The sequence below is a fragment of the Hibiscus syriacus genome, unplaced genomic scaffold, assembly GCF_006381635.1.
Source record: "Hibiscus syriacus cultivar Baekdansim isolate YM2019G1 unplaced genomic scaffold, ASM638163v2 tig00110332_pilon, whole genome shotgun sequence".
NCBI classification, from domain to species: domain Eukaryota; kingdom Viridiplantae; phylum Streptophyta; class Magnoliopsida; order Malvales; family Malvaceae; genus Hibiscus; species Hibiscus syriacus.
In genome coordinates, this window is record NW_024062688.1 from 6,371,489 (window position 1) to 6,389,399 (window position 17,911).

The 17,911-nt window shown below is 37.0% G+C and overlaps 2 protein-coding genes across 4 annotated transcripts; one reads left to right on the forward strand and one right to left on the reverse strand.

Moving 5' to 3' along the window:
* Window positions 1-16,732, reverse strand: LOC120119588 (mucin-19-like). Of its 3 annotated transcripts, none has more exons than XR_005515843.1 (6): window positions 16,209-16,732; window positions 13,786-14,154; window positions 11,043-13,695; window positions 9,178-10,875; window positions 8,874-9,025; window positions 1-11 (listed from the first exon to the last, which is right to left on the reverse strand). XR_005515843.1 is itself a non-coding variant. In XM_039139399.1 (6 exons), exons 1-5 carry the CDS (start codon window positions 16,383-16,385, stop codon window positions 9,218-9,220), a joined length of 4,821 nt encoding a protein of 1,606 aa, XP_038995330.1. In that variant the 5' UTR covers window positions 16,386-16,732; the 3' UTR covers window positions 8,547-9,025; window positions 9,178-9,217. The 3 variants fall into 3 exon arrangements, 2 of the variants coding, with proteins under 2 accessions (XP_038995330.1, XP_038995329.1); XM_039139399.1 differs by lacking the exon at window positions 1-11 and having other exon boundaries at window positions 8,547-9,025; window positions 9,178-10,785; window positions 10,822-10,875; XM_039139398.1 differs by lacking the exon at window positions 1-11 and having other exon boundaries at window positions 8,547-9,025.
* On the forward strand, window positions 1,606-5,505 carry LOC120119589 (lysophospholipid acyltransferase 1-like). Its single transcript, XM_039139400.1, has 8 exons — window positions 1,606-2,008; window positions 2,479-2,534; window positions 3,456-3,676; window positions 3,775-4,183; window positions 4,529-4,614; window positions 4,778-4,841; window positions 4,928-5,046; window positions 5,225-5,505. Exons 1-8 carry the CDS (start codon window positions 1,707-1,709, stop codon window positions 5,360-5,362), a joined length of 1,395 nt encoding a protein of 464 aa, XP_038995331.1. The 5' UTR covers window positions 1,606-1,706; the 3' UTR covers window positions 5,363-5,505.
* Window positions 16,733-17,911: the final 1,179 nt, after the last annotated feature.

Below are 17,911 nucleotides of genomic sequence, written 5' to 3' on the forward strand. Positions count from 1 at the left end.
CCTCGATTACCCTTTTATAATCATTCGGGTTTCTTGCCCAAAAATGTCTGTGGATACTAGTACCCACCCTCGAGTATTGGTATTGCTGAGTTTAAAATATTCATTAAGCTAAGGGATGGTAATGATATTGTTGGATCAGTATCGATACTCTCGGGATAAGGTATCGATACTTTCCAGGGTATCAGTACCAAATTTGGTTTCGATGCTTTTAAAAATACCTCAGTACCGATACTCCTATAGGGAGTATCGATACTCCCATGAGTATTAGTACCAAAATAGCCTACTGTAATTGACTAAGGTTGCTCGGTATCGATATTACCCCTGTGAGTATCGATACCAAGTCATCAGTATCGATACTTCCCGTCCCAAAACCCTTGTGTTTTTAGTGGTCTGAAGAACAATATCGATAATGTTCCTCCAGTACCGCTACTCGGGCTCAGGGTGCCTTATTTAGACACAATTTTGGCTCTATAAAGTCCTCTAAAAGCCCTATTAAGGTTTTCAAGTATTCTTAAAGTCTTATGTGAGTTATTAGGGGTTATAAAAAGGTCTTTAACCATGCTAATAACATCAAATACAAGAATCTACCATGAAAGTTTACTCATGCTCAACAACTTTCAATTCCTAGTTAGATGCATCATATTGACTTACAAATGATACGAGGAAGTTGTAAATGTGTTACATTGATTTCTAACTGCAGAAAACTTCTTCAAGGTCACCCAAGGTGTAACTTCTCATTCCCTTTAGCCTTAGAGCCTTATCCCACTTCTTTCACTAATCAAAAAAGGTAAATGAGTTACTAACTCATTCTATGAGCTTAGATTGAAGTTATGAACACTTCCTAACACTTAAATCTGCTAAAACGGGTTGAAACATTGGATTCACTAAACCCCACTAAAACCCACTTTTGGTTTTCCATGGCCAAACTTTGATTTTAATAGCTTAAAAGAAAGTTTTGAAGATGGAGACTTCAATTCTTACCTTAGAATTTAGGAAATGAGCTTACAAAACTATAAAGCTTCAACTTTTACCTAGTTTGCTAAGGAATAAAATGAAAGCTTTTAAGAGGAGAAGGCAAGGGAGATGAAGAAAAAGATAAAGGTGCATGGCGTGATATCATCCCATAGTTAAGGTTTTTCAGCTTTTATTTTGAACAGGGATTTAATTGCTCTTTTAGTCCTCTCATTTCCTTGTTAAGATTAAAAACACCTTTTTATCTCATGTTAGGACAAAGACAAGCCCAAACCAAACAAATCTTGGACCAAGGCTAATGGATTTTATTCAAACTCTCTTGAGTTAACCCGAACTCCTAACCCAGAATTTGGACAAAGACAAGCCCAAACCAAACAAATCTTGGACCAAGGCTAATGGATTTTATTCAAACCTCTCTTGAGTTAACCCGAACTCCTAACCCAGAATTTGGGCCAATACATTAATACGGACAGATTTGTATATGTACAGACTCTTATTATCGTAAGTTTAGAGTTGAAAGCAAACCCTACGAAGATATCAGCATTTGATCACATCATACCCAAGGAAAATCCCAGTTTCGGACGTCACGAGGTGCAATGCAAAATATATACAAGCAAATAACGACATAAAATATTTCCTATTTCCGATCCAACCATTTCCTTTCCATTTTGCTTCCCAGTTTCTCTCGGTACATAAAAATCTGCTTCTGGGTTTGGGTCAAATCCCAAACGAAGATGGAACTTAACATGGAAACTATGGCTGCATCGATCGGCGTATCGGTTCCAGTGATTCGGTTCCTTTTATGCTTCGTGACGACTATACCGGTGAGTTTTCTAGGGCGACTTGTTCCGGCTGGAGTAGCCAAACACGTTTACTCAGCCATTACAGGAGCGTTGCTTTCCTATCTGTCATTTGGGTTTTCTTCAAATCTGCATTTTTTGGTGCCCATGTTATCGGGTTATGCTGCAATGGTTCTTTATCGGCCCAAGTGTGGGATTATCACTTTTTCCTTGGGTTTTGGTTATTTGATTGGCTGGTAAGTCTTTTCATTGCATTTTTTTGAGATATTCTTTTGGGGAAAGTTCTATCAGTAGAATGTTATATATTCTCTCCTGTTTCTATTCTTGGCGTTGAAAATGATAAGTATTTTGTTTTATGCTACAAGGTTTTGTAATTCTAGAATTTGAATTATTTCTATTTTTTTTTCTTTAGTTTCCTTTTAATTACAAAAATGCTAATGTTCATGCCTGCTGGGTTTCATGCCAAATTGATTTACAGAAATAAATGTTGGCCCTTTTCAATTCTTGAGTAAATGCATGTACACTTTTCATTCCTTCTAACATCTAAGGTTCTTGATGACACTGCTGAAAATTTGTGGAAAGAAAATTACTTATGCAACACTTGCCTGATGTTAGATTAAAGTTTTAATGCATGCACTATAATCAGTATCTCAAATTAGTACTTTTTATTTTAGAATCTTGACTATTCCATTTTATATGTTTGTAGCCATGTATATTACATGAGCGGGGATGCATGGAAGCAAGGAGGCATTGATACCACTGGTATGCATGTTTTGAGTTTCTCCTATAGACATGAGGTGTTGTTCTTTAGTATCCGACTACTATGTTTAAACTTCAATAAAATGGTAAATCATCTATGCTTTAGTGAAATGGTCAAATTAGGTTAATCTTCATATTACTTTGAGCTTTAATGAACTTCAACCCTTAGTTTATTGCAATTTGTTGATTTTAATACCAAGTTGGGATAGCTCCTAAGGATAAAGTAAGAAAAAACTGTTTACATTGATTTGGATGTATAGGAAATAGATCAAGGGATGCCCTGCTTGAGGGATGAAGTATATAGACATTATTCATGATAAAAAAAAGTTTAAAAACCAACAACCAGTTGGTCTAGTGGGATGAGGCACTAGGTCAGGGGTTCGAATTCTGGCGTTTGCGAATGGAGCAAATTGGGTTGGGAGGGTCGCCCTCGCCTCTGCAGTACCCGATCTGGATTAGTCGGTCAATAGATCGGATACCAGTGATTAATTAAAAAAAAAGGTTAAAGGGGAGATCAGAATTGAACTGGTTGGAGGTGATGACAGATTATATGAATCTATTAGATTTTTTTGAAAAATGAATCTATTAGATTTTTTTGAAAAATTGAATCTATTAGATTTTGAAGAGAGGATGGATTGGTGACTAATTAGAGTAAGAGGATTCATGTACCTGATGTAATGTTTCTACAATTTCTTCTTGTAGCCAACACCAAATATATTGGTCTTATGGCTTGTTGGTTTTGTTTAGTGGACAGTAATAGCAAATCTGTTTCTACTTAGACATTTTATTCACTATGTTGTAAATTTATCTATTTATATTTATTATTCTGGCTTCTTATGGTTTTATCACGAATTTTCAAGGGAGTGCTTTTCTGGTTCTGTATACATGTCAGTTAATTGTGTGGCACTATCTTTTGATATTTAGGTGCATTGATGGTTTTGACACTAAAGGTCATTTCATGTGCAATGAATTACAATGATGGGTTGTTAAAAGAGGAAGATTTACGTGAGACTCAGAGAAAACATAGGTTGATTAGGCTACCTTCATTGATTGAATATTTTGGGTACTGCCTGTGCTGTGGCAGTCACTTTGCTGGTCCAGTTTATGAGATGAAGGATTACCTTGACTGGACTGAAGGGAAGGGGGTAAGTTTATTATGTTTTTTATGATTCTACATGCCTTTTATAATCTGCAGTTATCAGAATGCCGCTTTGATTATCATTTTTTTTTAATTTTCTACAAGATTTGGGCTCATTCCGAAAAAGTACCATCACCATCACCATATGTAGCGACACTACGTGCGATTGTCCAAGCTGCTTTTTGCATGGCAATGTATCTTAACCTTGCACCATATCATCCATTGTCTTGGTTTACTGATCCCGCATACCACAAATGGGGATTCTGGAGGAAGCTGAGTTACCAGTATATGTCTGGCTTTACAATGCGGTGGAAATATTATTTCATATGGTCAATTTCGGAGGCCGCTATTATTATATCCGGCCTGGGTTTTAGTGGATGGACAGAATCTTCACCCCCAAAACCGAATTGGGATCGAGCAAAGGTTGTTGATATCCTAGGATTTGAGTTAGCAAAGAGTTCTGTGCTGTTACCACTTGTTTGGAACATACAAGTCAGCACCTGGCTTCGTCATTGTGAGTCTTTCTAGCTATTATTCATTTATGTGCTTTTGATTAGTTTTGCTTAATTATTCTGTGGTTGTATAACATGCATGTAAACATCTGCTATTCAAATGTAAGATATTTTGTGTTATGAGTCAAAACACGCTAGTAAAAGATAAATTGGTTAATTAATAAGTTTTTTATATTATATGTTTGATTACAATATTATATGGTCTTGTGTCTTTTAAAGTGACAACAGTTATTTTAGTTTTGTTAGCCTGGACCACTTTTAGGATATTTGGGGCAATTGAAGCGAATACAAGAGGAAGTCATAAGATATCCTAAATGAAAAGTTAAGATAGTACTCTGTTGGTGCAGATGTTTATGAGAGACTTGTTAAGAAGGGAAAGAAGCCAGGTTTTTTCCAGTTGCTTGCCACACAGACTGTCAGTGCTGTTTGGCATGTGAGTCATTTTACTATACTACTGATTTTTTTTTATGATGTTCTCAATATTTGTCTTTTTAATTTTGTAGCAAATTCTATAAAAATATGGTTAATAGAATTCATCCAAAAAATTTCTGGCACTTAACCTTCTTTTGTTCTTGCGTTTCTCTCATTTGTTATAGGGACTGTATCCCGGGTACATCATATTCTTTGTTCAGTCAGCTTTGATGATTGCCGGTTCAAGAGGTATTGATATGTGCATCCTTTTTGTTATTCAGATCATTGTACTTTTATATTTGTTTGTTCACATCTCCCATTTTCTTTCTGAGCAGTTCTCTACCAATGGGAAAAAGCTATACCTTCAAATATGGGTCTTGTGAAGAAAGCACTTGCCTTGATGAATTTTGTTTACACACTTTTGGTTCTGAACTATTCCTGTGTTGGCTTTATGGTAACCCTCTCTTTTCTCTCTATAGCTAAGGTTTTAACTCTTTAATTATTTGAAATTGTATAATCTTTGGGTGATGATATACACATTCATCAGTTGGCCATGACACCGGTGGTGCGGGATGATCAAGACAACATTTTCATATATCTTTTTAACATGCTTTCCTTCTTGAGTGATACAGGTATTAAGCAAGCACGAGACACTTGCATCGTATGGGAGTGTGTATTATATTGGAACCATCCTTCCGATAGCGTTCATCTTGTTGGGCTACATAATACCTGTAAAGCCTGCCAGATCTAAAGATCGTAAAGAGCGGTGAGTACTGAGTAAAGCTAAAGCCATATTTCTTCCCCTGGAGTTAGATTACCACTGGAAGTTTCAGGCTTTGTTTAATGTTATTGAATGTTAGGTTTTGCATAAGGTTTATGAAAAATAAAAGAAAAAAACTATTTCCGAACCCATATATTTTCAACATTTACCTTTTATCAAACAAAACATCTCTTGCAATTCCTTTCAGCTCAGTCCAGTCAACTTCAACCATGAATCATCTCAATTAGATTTGGCTGCATTGGATTGTAATTTTTTTTCTTACCTAGTAGTTTGTTTGTTGTTCTTAATTTTAAACCAGCATACGTCCGAGAAAACGTTAATGATTAGATATATTCGCTCTCCTTGGATACATTCATTTACGAAGTTAAACGATGGATTCAAAATGCATATTTCATTGATCCACCTTGATGATGTTTCTGATTTCCTGTGTAATTACACAATGTACTGATATAAAAGAGAAGAAAAAGGCCAAGAAAACTCAATATTACACAGGGAAATTCACAGCAGACCAGTTAAATTTATATAGAAACTAAATTGTTGCTTTATTTGGAAAGAGATGAATCACCTATTACTGTGCCCATTAAAGATGTCATATTGCTCGACCCCACAAGGAACTGTAGCCTTTGCTACTCTTGAGGGTAAATTATTCTAAGCCAAATTTTAAGTTTATAAACATATAATCGGAAAGAGAAACAAGAACAGGTAAGAAAATTGAAGGACAAGATCCCAATCCATGCTTATTTACATGTGCATCGAATCCTTTCAGGCCAATACTTCCCCCCAAGAACAATAAAAATACCTACCTCTTTAACAACTTTAATTACTTTCTCACGATAGTGATTTTGAGCCAAAGAAAATGAAAGCATCGTGACACTTATCTTTTATAAAAGGAGACAGCTTAATCTTTTTTTATCTTCTATTCAAAACTTCAAAATATAGATAGTAGGGGTCTATATTTTGCATTGAAAAGGTCATTCCTAGTTTACCGAAAAAGTAAGCCACAAAAAAAAGGACACGTTTCATAATTCATTGTGAACAAAAAAACAAAACTAGTGTCTCCAATGATTCAAGGCTCAATGAGTGGTGCATAAGGCCTCTTTGTAAAGAATACAAGCTGAAATAAGTAGGGGAATTTGTATGTCACATTGCAGCACTAATATAGTTGGTAAACCACATAAGTCTTGTAGCAGAAAATCCCCCCCCCCCCTCCCGCGCCGCCCATAATGCTTGTTCCAAATATATGTTTCCAAGAAGCTCAATAAAGTACTAAGGACAGACATGTATGCACAAGATAACATTTATTTCTTCAACAATTCAGTAAGCTTTAAGAGTACCAAAAGTAGATACACATGATTAAAGTTGAGAGAGAAGGATAAGGATAAGGCTTTGAGATTGATAAGATAGATTTTAGAGCTCCAAAACAATTATGAAAAGCAAGAGAAGAGTTCTCAAAATCGCAAAAAAGAAAATACTGATATAAAGATATTGAAAAATACTCAAGATTTGGGGAACACAGGTTTTACACCCTAAGAGAAAAATAGAGAGAATCACATTCGCAGAATGTGAAAGCAGTTTTTGATGCTGCAATCAAGGTTGTCATCAAGCCACCGCAGAAACACAAGAAAAAGCCAAGTCGAGGATGTCTGATGCCGGTGTTTCTTTTCTTAAATTTCCGGGTACTTGTTCTGATTGTCCAACATGTGAATTTTCTTGCTTGACATTCTGTTTTATGTTGGGAAAATTTTAAAACCACTGTGCCTAAGAGCAATTGTTGAGGTGTTTAGATATGATATGGCTCATTAGATCTTTATGTTATCAACATCATGCTTCGAAATTCACTTTGGTCAGGGATGGGAGTAGTTTCTTGTATTCTATTCAATCAAATACAAGTTACACGGCTTTCTAACTAACCAGTTGTATGCATTGCATGCTTTGCTTCTGTTTGACATATTTTGTTCAACGCCATATTACTTGCACAAAATTTATATTTCTTTAATCCAGAGCCTATAAGTTCCCGGGCATGATCATTTTTTTGTTCAATTTGCAGAAACATATTCTTTGTGCCTCCCAAGTGAAACAGATTGCTTTCCTTCAAACCAAAAGCTTATGCTCCTCCTGGTAGAGTTTCTTTTTAGCCAACAGGACCGAGTTTGCTTCTAAATTAATGGATTCCTTAGCATTACTTCTCCCTCAAAGTCGCACTGTGATTGTTTACATTTCTAATCTTACGGTCTACTTATAGTAGAACCTATATTTGGCCGCTAATTTTACTATATTGATTTATTGTGTGGAGTTAAAACTTCAGTGGATTTATGGTTTCTTGTACTCCGCATGAAATAAAATGTGGTTTGTCTTTTGATCCTCTATTTTCTTTCGAGTAGAAATGCTTTATATCATGTTTTGTTTAGTCATTTTGTAATGCATAATTTCTTACAATTATGGAGTCCTTTACAATTCACCGTGATAGCTTTCGCCATAATTAAACTGCATCATCCAGGCCTCTACTTAATCAAAGCTTAAGCAATCTGTATTTCTTTTTTGCCCTTTTCGAGGTAGAAATTCACACTACGTAAAATTGAGTTGTTATCGGAAAGAGTGTCTAATTGAGCAAAGAAGTACCAAGGATGAAAGGACTGAAAAATGAAACAAAAAATCCCCAATAAATATGGTTTGACAATGGGAAAAAAAGGTATAAATTCATATTTATTAGATCTTGTTTCTTTTTCTAATTTTCAATTTTCTAGTCCAATTTCAATTTTTCAGCCAATGAATGGTAATATTTTTTCCCATTTTCCCATCAGTCGATATATATTTATTTATTCTACATTTTTTTTTTCACGTTTTCAATCCTCGTTTTACCAAGCAAAAACCCCCCGTGTTATCTTCTATTATCCTTGTCTTGGTCTGAGTTGGGCTAGCATTTCTCTTCTGCATGTCCATGGGGTTTTGTAAAATCCAAACATCTCAGAGATAAAGAGGTCGGTAGGAACTTATCAAACGAACAACCCTTTCGCATACACCAGAAAGTCAGAAACACATTGGAATTGCCTGGTCGTCAAATAAAACAAGCCATGTATAGGAAAGAATATTAAATGCTAAACGACTAATGTTTTGCTATTATCAAATTTCCCTGCACTCTGAAAAACATTGATAGCAAACAATCTTGACACCAATTAAAACAGTAGCATATCAACTACAATAGAGTTTATCAATTAAATAAACGATTTGAATACATCATCAACCACAGCAACTAACTCATGCCACATCAGAGAAGGCTTCAGTATCAAAATTCGTGACCACTTTAATTGGGAAAATAAGAAAATACGAGGGGAGGGGATTGGGATAAAAAAGTCGAGAAAGATATGGCACTAAAAACTAGTATGAGCACCAATTTTCAATGTCTGGGAAAACATAAGGGCATGATTTCCAACAGTTATGATATCTACAAGAGGAAAATGATCTTTATCCAGAACAGGTTCAAGGATCAAAGCTTTGAATACCTCAAACAGATCCTTTTACAGTACAGATGATACAGAGAAAAGGTGGGGGTTGCAGACTATGAACATCATCAAATGGCTCACTTACCACCCGTCCTCTAGAGAACACAGGTTAGAAGACATCTGGGGATTAGCCAATGACCGTCCTTGAAGAACTGAAAAAGAAATAATCACCAAATAGGTAAATGAAGAAATCCACAATTCTAATATCATTTCCTCCCTGTGCACGGGCACGGAAATAGCAAAATGGGGGAAGAAAAAATAAAGGCCTGCCAAAAGGAACTTAGAAGGAACATAAATGACTCACAAGCTTTAATGGGCCACTAGACAGTGATATTCAATGATTCCTACTGCCATGAAGATTGCTTGTATCCATCCCATCCTCCCTCAGGTTCCTTCCTTTTCAAAACCCCACCTGATACCTGATACATTCTTGCTTGCTCCTCTGCCAGAGCCTGTGAACTGGCAACAGACAGATGCCTAGATGCAAGAGGTGCTGTCTCATCTCTTCCTTCAATGTCTAGGCCTCCAGGCCCAGCATTTAAGTCTAGACCTTGCCTTCCCCACTTCTTTCCACCCTCAGCACCACTATTATAGCTTCCGTCAGGAAGGCTAACAACATAGGGCGGCCTTGGGTAAGGGGACGGAACTGCACCGGCAGGTCCCAACAATTGTGAATGGACTGGGGGGAAACAGAACCTCCCACCAGAAGATGAATCAGTATAAGCTGTTGAACTGCCAGAAAAGCTGGTTGAAGAAAGAGGAAAACTTGTTCCAAAGGGAAACACAGGATACTGGAAAGGAGTAGATGGGAAGGGCCCGGCTGGTGCAGATGACAACACAGGTCCCCTGTAAATATCAGAATTATAAAGGGTGGCACCAGTAGGGGGGGCCAACACCCTTTGTGGTCCACCAGTTGCAACAATTGGAAAAGATTGTTCCCTATCAGGCAAAATTGACGGAATAGCAACAGCTGAGTATGTATTCCCTGCAGGAAACCATGACGAGAAATTTGCCATCTCGGTATTGTTTATGTGCAGACCGGGAACTGGTGCTTGAGATAGCACATTGCTATTCCTACTATGATGGCTAAATAGTGATGACTCTGCACTCACCTCATCCACAGTAGGTCCATTGTTCAAATCAAAGTCCCTGCGGAAACTTGCCTCACCATTAAGAATATGAACTGCTGACCTTACATGATTCATTGGGGCTTCTATTTTACGACCATTGCTACAAGAGTGACTCAAATCGGCAGGCTCATCAACTCTGTTCAAATCAAGATCAAGCCCACCAGATGAGCGATAGGGTGCAGAACCCACCAATTCACATTTCAAATCATTATTGTTTGAAAGGTCTGGTGCAGAATCTGTACCATGAAGATCCTCCAGGACTTTCTCATCAGGTACATTCAAATCAATATCCAAGGGGGGGCGACTCTGCTTCCCAGTAGTAACATCAAGAAAGGAAGTGTTACCTGTACCCAGAGGCATATCTAGACTTTTTCTCGGTTCAGCTGGTCGAAATGCACTTGTAGCTGCTGATCCCTTCCAACCAAGTGCCCCTTTAGTCCTTAGTAGGTCATTTGGGGGAACAAAGGGCCCTTTAGCAGCAGCAGCAACAGTAATTGAGGCAGGAAGGCTGCTTGAAACAGAAGAAACAGGGAAAACCAATGAGCTAATTAATTCGATAGGAGCTGAGAAACCAACTGTTTTCAAGTTTTTTGGTTCCACAGATTTCCCCTCCTCTGCATAAAAGTCTTTATTCAAGTCAAATTCTACTTTTGCATCTGTATCGGCAACACCTATACAAGGAGTTTCGGTAGTAACTGATGTGCATTCTTCCACTTCATCTGCCTCTACACCAGTCACCTTAGATCCCCTTGGCCTCTTAGGTTGTTCTGTTTCCTGTGATGCCTTACATGGAGATGGTCCACCATGTGGATCATGACCCTCACTACATTCCATGTTCTCCTGAATGTGCTCACCTTCCTGGGCAGTGACAACTGAACCAAGACATTCAATTTAATTACCAGTTTAAGGAGGAAAAAAATTAAAAAAAATGCAAAATGTATATTTAAGAACAAATAAAAAATGTAAAGGTGCCTATTTATATGTATATTTAAGCCTCTAAAATGATAAGTACTAAGACATACAAACAAAGAAGCATTACCTTCCGACTCAGGTTTTTTACTGGCATGAATCAATGCATCAATCTCAACATCCTTCTCGGGCTTGGCTACATCAACATTTTCCGAAGTGATATCTTTAGTAGGGCAAGGAGGCAATGCTTCTTTATATGTCTCATTGATGGAATGTCCAATAACAACCGAAAACTTCTGATGAGCCTGTGAACCTCTCTCCAAACCTTCGGTTGCAATTTTCTTGTTATCAACACCAACTTCAATTGAAGGTACAGATGAAGATCCTTCAACCACTTCTACAACTGGATCAATGACCTCTTCATTCACCACAGAAGCGCTCCCCTTTTGTTTAGCATCCACACTGCAATCATCATCGACTCCGACGGGCTTTTTCTCCATGTGCTCTTTGGAATCTCTAATATCAGTAGTTTTCTCCATACTGTGTGCAGAGGGCATACTGACTAAAGCCGCCGTTATAACTTCCTTTAATTTACCATTTTCAAGGCATTGGTTCGCAATTTGTGGCAAAGCCATACTTGATGAAGTCAAATGTTCATTCAGCTCTCCAGATTTTTCCAGAGAAGAACCAGTCTTGCTGTTGGCATTTTTTGCCCAAGAATTACCAGCAGCAACACCCTGCTTTTTATATTGATCATCTGCACCCTCAGCAGACTGATTTTGATTTTGAACAATCTCATCCCCAGAATGAGGTTTTAATTTTGTATCATTTCCCGTGGAAGAATGCTCAATAAGAGGGGTATTTCTTAGCGGAGAATCAATAGGTGAAGCCAAATTTGACTTAGAGTAGTCTCCGGTAGCCACGCTAGCAAGCAAATTCATTCCAGCATCATCTCCAACTGGTATGCCCTCACTTGATTCGGAGTACTTGACACTATCAATTAAAGCATTCATGGAGCTAAAAGAAGCATCTTGCAGTTTCCCTGATTTAAGTTCATTTCCAGATGATGAGGAAGCAGTTTTTGTAACATCAGCTTTCCTAGAATCTTCTCCATTCCTACAGTCTTCTTCACCAGGAACAGCTGCAGGTGAACCATTTCCCTCATCAGACCCAGTCAGCACATCTTTGAAGTCATTGCTCTGCCAAGATTCAGTATTCACATCGCTGATAACATTTGCTCGATAACTGTCACTTTTCTCTTTCATATTACAATCTAATTGCTCATGTTTCTCTGAAAGCACAGGAGAAGAAGCTCGACTATTCATGACAGAATGATCTTCAAGAGATCCTCCACTGGCACTTTGTGCAGGACTTCTACCTCTATTTGGGATCTTAACAGTAAACTTATGACTATTACTCTCAACCATAGGTGTCTCCGACGCCTTTTCACATGTTAAACCTGACTGTGATATTTTTTCAGAAGCAGGATTTCTGTGCAAAGAAGAATTTTTGCTTGATCCAGCTTCCCTTTGAACCCCCAATGTCCCTAGGAAACCATTAATGGATTTCCGATGACGCGGAGAACTACCCGAGATCTTAGCCACTGTTCCTGAACCAGCTGGAGAACTTCTTGCATCCTCCTTTCCAGAAACCCCTCCAGTCTTCCCATGATCACTAGAATAAGACTGACTATTATTGTGAGACTGACTTGAACTGTTGCTTTTCTCATCCCTTGTGATTGCATGAGGGTCAGAGGTGCCACAAACTGTAGTATTTCGTGCCTCCACATCTTTTAAGTTTGCACTGGCAGAAGCAGGTGATGTTGCTGCCTTCATAGGTCCTGGTGATGCAGAAGCAGGCTTAGTTGTGGTCTCTCCTTGAGCAATCTTAACTGAACAAGTTTTGGAGGCAGAAAGTTGGGTTACTGAACTCTTCATGGCAACCTCAGATGGTCCAGAGTGTTTGCTTCCACCATGAGAAACTTCAGAAAGACGAGCTCTAGCAGACCAGGGAACAGTCTGATTTGAACCAGACTTAGCATCCATCTCAGCCTCAACTCGTTTTTTCCATGTATCAACTAAACTCCTTGCTTTCTTCTGTATTTCTATATTCTTATGACTACGTAAATGATTCACAGATTTGCCAATGTTACACATTTGCAGAGCTGTAAGATTTACAGGGAGCTTATCAAGAGCTCGAAGTAAGGTTAAAAGAAAATCATCAACTGACCTACCATCCTTGGACCCGCTACCATCACCAATCTTCCCTTTGTGGACCTCCTGAAGCCATCCATCAAAAACAGGTAACCCTCTAAGCTGAACAAAATGATTAAGGCAGTCAAACTTATCTGTAGCTGCTATCACACAAGCAAGCATTGACCGGCTGACCAAATCTATTTTCTTCTCATTTGTCTCAGATAGCATGAGCTGAACCAACTTCTCAACTCCCGAGAAATTTTCTAGTCCCCCCTTTTCAGCAACTTTTGCAATCTCAGATTTTAAATCAACTTCTGGTCTACAGTGACCAGAATCCCCATCATCCATTTTACTAGTGTGTTCCCTTTTGACGGGCTCAAAGCCTTGATCACCACGCTTCCTCTTTTTCCCCTTACCCTGAGAGGGAAATGAGGAAGCACTATTTTGTATACTATCTGAACCAGGTTTTAACTGAGATGTTGTCGAAGGACCATTTATTGGCTTTGGAGAACGGCCACCCTGCTGCACTGTTGTGTGCATCTCTAAATGCGTCTTATACAACAGTTGATCTACTTCTTCTTGTCGTTCCTGATAATAAATAAAAAAAATAAAAAATGAAAATATCGACTATAAGAGCTTGACAGTAATAGAACATATGCAAGAGCATCTGGGACTCACATCAATATAATCTTGATCAGTTAGCCACCATAAACACTTGTTTGTAATGTCATAAACTCGTCGACACACAAATGAGCAAATCCCCGATGGAAGTTCAAAGTCTTTACGAAGGAATGCAACTTTACATGGATGGAGTATCGAGGCAGCAGGAATCTCATCCTCATGAAAGGAATAAAAGATTTCGTTTGGCGCAGCTTCCAAGAGGATGCCTTTGCCAAGCTTTACTTCAGCAGGTCGATAAAGCCAATTAACACACAAATTTAACTTGTTTTCTTTAGAAGTTAGACAACGAATTATTCCAATGAAGGGTGGAGAATCTTGGGGTGGTTTGAAGAGAGCACAGTCACCAACACTAATCCTGCGTCCATCCTATCAGGAGCAAGACAGGCAATGTCAGTAAAGTAGTGAATTATCAATGTTTGCAAATTTTATCAGCCAAAAACAAAAGGAATTTACAATGAAAAGAAATGCAAATCGTTCCACCACTCAGATATGTTGTGATTCCGATAACACAGCTTCATTAGATAAGAAAGATTTCTGAAATTCATATGAATGGGAAAAGATGCATATAACATCCATATAGAGCATTACCGGTAAACTTCTAAACAAATTCATGAAACAAATAAGTTTCTCAGCAGTAAAATTTACAATCAGATGGTGCAAAGCTTCAACAGATTTTAAACCATAATTTCAGTATCATTACAAAACAACTCATGCGCAAATTGATCAATTCATAAAATAGATTAGATCTATGTCGAATTGCCAAGGTACATGTATTAATCAAATCAAATAAATGAATTTCATCTGTTCTCATAAGCCAATTATGATCAGCCTTGAAACAATTCATTGCATCGATATAAATCAAATCCAATATCGATCAACCCCCTTTACCCTCTACACATTAAGTAAATTAGAATTATCATTCCAGAGAGCTACTAGCCATTATGAGTCTACTGTATATACCTAAATATATATATATATATATATGTATAGATCTTATTCGTCTACTGATTCATTCAGTAATTGAATCGAATGGCCCTTTTAACTCAGTGGTAGAGTAACACCACGTTAAGGCGTAAGTCATGAGTTCAAATCCGATAAGGGGCTTTTGACTATAAGCAGAAATAAGATACGACTCTTAATTACATACATTTCCTCATAATTTTACCAAGAAAACACCAGGCATGACAAAACTCATATGCAAGTAGGTTAAAACCATGACTATGAAACAGGATTACATATTTCAAGTTAAGAATCAAATATTGCATTTATTGCATCCAAAACCATAAATAGAAGCATAACATAAAATGCTTCCAGTATATGCTTCAAGATAAAGATTTTGAAGTATATATTGTTACTTGTATTTAAGAAAGTAAAACTCATTGCATAGCATTAACACTATACACTTTCTTCTTTACATACTACTATTTTCCCAATTCTCCATCACTAATAAATGACAAACTATTCTCTAATGGACAAAATTACTTCATAATCAAAGATGCTCCAAATATGGGCAACATTTCACATATTTTGAATTATAACCTCGTGATTATTTCTCTGCCTCCAAAATGAATAACCAGAAACTAATTCCTTACTGACAAGTTTCAAGATTCAAGCTGTTCTATGAAATTTTCCTGTATTCTGAAGAACAACAACTCTGGTGATTACTTCTCCTTATCACTCCTTGATAGTAGGCAAACTCCCATAATTCAGCACATATACATTTACTTTTGGTGTATTTCATATTATCATCTCCCAAACACTTCTTCTGTCCGGAAATTCATTCAGATTGGATAACAAAGAAATACCCCATTGCATGCTAAGCAAATACTGCTCGAAGTGCAAACCATAAATTTCAGTCAATTCAATGGAAGCACCATATCATCTGTAGAATAGTTTGTAGTGTATGGAAAGATAACTAAACCATTCTGCTATTGTAGGCAAAGATTTTTTTTAAGTAAATTGGCCCAAGGAAACATACTCTTCTCAATCATTATTCAAATTATAATGTAGTGCACCACCTCCCACAACTGAAACACTTTGTGGACAAAGAAAAATTAAGCCAAAAGTTCTTACACTTTCACATCAGCCAAACAACCCACCCAAACATGAAAAGTTAAATATCTTCCTACTAATCAATGGTCCAGCTAATTCAAAGCAAAGGCAACAAAATCCAAGAAAATCAGGAGTAATTCGACACTTTCCGCCATCAGTTAAGCCACCATCCCAAAATTCCCAAAAGGAAAAAGTGAACCACTTATTTCATTTCCTCCAAATCAATCAAACAAAACATCTCTTATCAGATCACCTGACGGAACAAAACAACAAGAAAAAAAAGAGAAAAGCCTAGAAAATAAAAGAAACCATGATAGAATCAAATGAAATTAAATCAAAGCTGAAGAAGATGTTTTAAAAAGGTATACCTTTGAAAATAAATTAACGGTAGATGAAGAAGAAGAAGAAGAGAGAGAAGCACCACCATCACCACTCAGAACAGCCGTTGCACGTGTAGGGAGTGTCCACATGTGCCGGGCCTTTTGCCTCTCCTCACCTCCTCCCCCGTCCATGCATAGCCTTGCATTTTCCCCTTCGAGTACCATCAACCCCCTTCCTTACTTCTACCTTCAATTCCCCCCACCTTTTTTTCCACCAATTCCGAACCCTAGATCCGCCCGAAAACCTACCTTTCACCGTGTCCTAGAAAATCCCCCTAAATCAAACCCTAGTCTTCCTGAATCTCAAATCCAAAACCCTAATTCCCATCGATCGCGAATCTACAGTTTACCCGATCTAATTCAGTCTCAGATCCATCCACCACGTTCGATTTCGTAAGCCACCTTTCGATCTATAGAAGAAGAAAAAAGATGAATAAAAATTAAAGACGGAAAACTGAAAGAAAATAAAGAAAAAAACGATCGATTTGTAGTGGGAGAGCAGGGCAATGGGGGCGGGCAGTTGGGGCAAGTACTTAACAAGGGGCAAGGTAAAGTCACAGTCCTGTGAGGGAAATGAAATGACGTGTGTTGGATTCTGGATACGGAACTGGACTTCGATCTGTTTGAGATTAAAAACTTTACAAGTGTTCGACAAATGCGTGTTTGCAAACTCTTTGACTTTTTAGCCTGTTTCTGTAATGGTTTGGTTCTTCCATTATATACGCGCAGGGCAGGGATTCAAAACTTTATTTGGTGTAATCATCAGAAAGCTAATGACTTCGGACTAAGGTTTAATCTACCAGATACAAATATATCCAGAAATTGTTATGCCATAAATAAAATATTATAATTGAAAACCAAATCTATCGTTTACGCAAGAATAGTCAATAAAATCACCGTACCATTGAGATTTTACTTTCACTATCGATTTTTTAATTTATTCAATCAGATCATTTAATTATTTAATTTTATTCAATTAAGTCATTTGTTGTTATAATTTAACGAAAAAGATGGTGTGATAGTTAAAAAATTAATATAATTTTATATTTAATCTTCAATATTTATACACTCTATCAATTTTGCCCTGCTTTTAAATGAATTCAATAAATTTAATCTCTCGATAAAATGATGACTTGTCACCACTTAATTAGATTTTAATTTAATATGATTTAACTCCAATCAAAGAGTGACATGTCTCCCTTTAATTGGTGTTAAAAAGCTTGAAAATAATATGTTACCATCACGCCCATTCCAACAATTGATACAAGTTTAAAACATATTTTAACATAATAACGTTTATGACAGAAAAAGGAAATGAAAACTTTATAAACTTTAAGAAATATATTTTATTTCTATAATAATCTTAAAATATTATAAGTATAAAATATAAATATATAGTTTAAGGGAAGAATACAATAATTTTTTGAATACTTTTAAATTAAGATAAAATAAAATATATTTTTAAAAGTTAAATAAAATAAAAAAATTTGTTGCCCTCCTAATTTCAAGGTTTCCCCTTGATTAATTAGGATTGACCTGCGTCGCACACCTGGCTTTGGTGGGTGAGTCTCCCAGCAAAGATTTTTTACATACAAAATGACTCGAACTCGAGATCTTGCTTAAGCGATATTAAACTACTTGACACTTGAATATATTTTTTAAGTCAAGATAAGATTAAAATATTTTTTTAA

Excerpts from the sequence above, each read along its gene's own strand:
- LOC120119589 (XM_039139400.1), top strand. The coding sequence starts at position 1,707 with ATGGAACTTAACATGGAAACTATGGCTGCATCGATCGGCGTATCGGTT. Across the intron at positions 4,615-4,777 it reads CTGTCAGTGCTGTTTGGCAT|GGACTGTATCCCGGGTACAT; the intron begins GTGAGTCATTTT and ends CATTTGTTATAG. Across the intron at positions 5,047-5,224 it reads ATTCCTGTGTTGGCTTTATG|GTATTAAGCAAGCACGAGAC; the intron begins GTAACCCTCTCT and ends TGAGTGATACAG.
- LOC120119588 (XM_039139398.1), bottom strand. The coding sequence starts at position 16,385 with ATGGTACTCGAAGGGGAAAATGCAAGGCTATGCATGGACGGGGGAGGA. Across the intron at positions 13,696-13,785 it reads CTGATCAAGATTATATTGAT|GAACGACAAGAAGAAGTAGA; the intron begins GTGAGTCCCAGA and ends ATTTATTATCAG. Across the intron at positions 10,876-11,042 it reads TAAAAAACCTGAGTCGGAAG|TTGTCACTGCCCAGGAAGGT; the intron begins GTAATGCTTCTT and ends GTCTTGGTTCAG.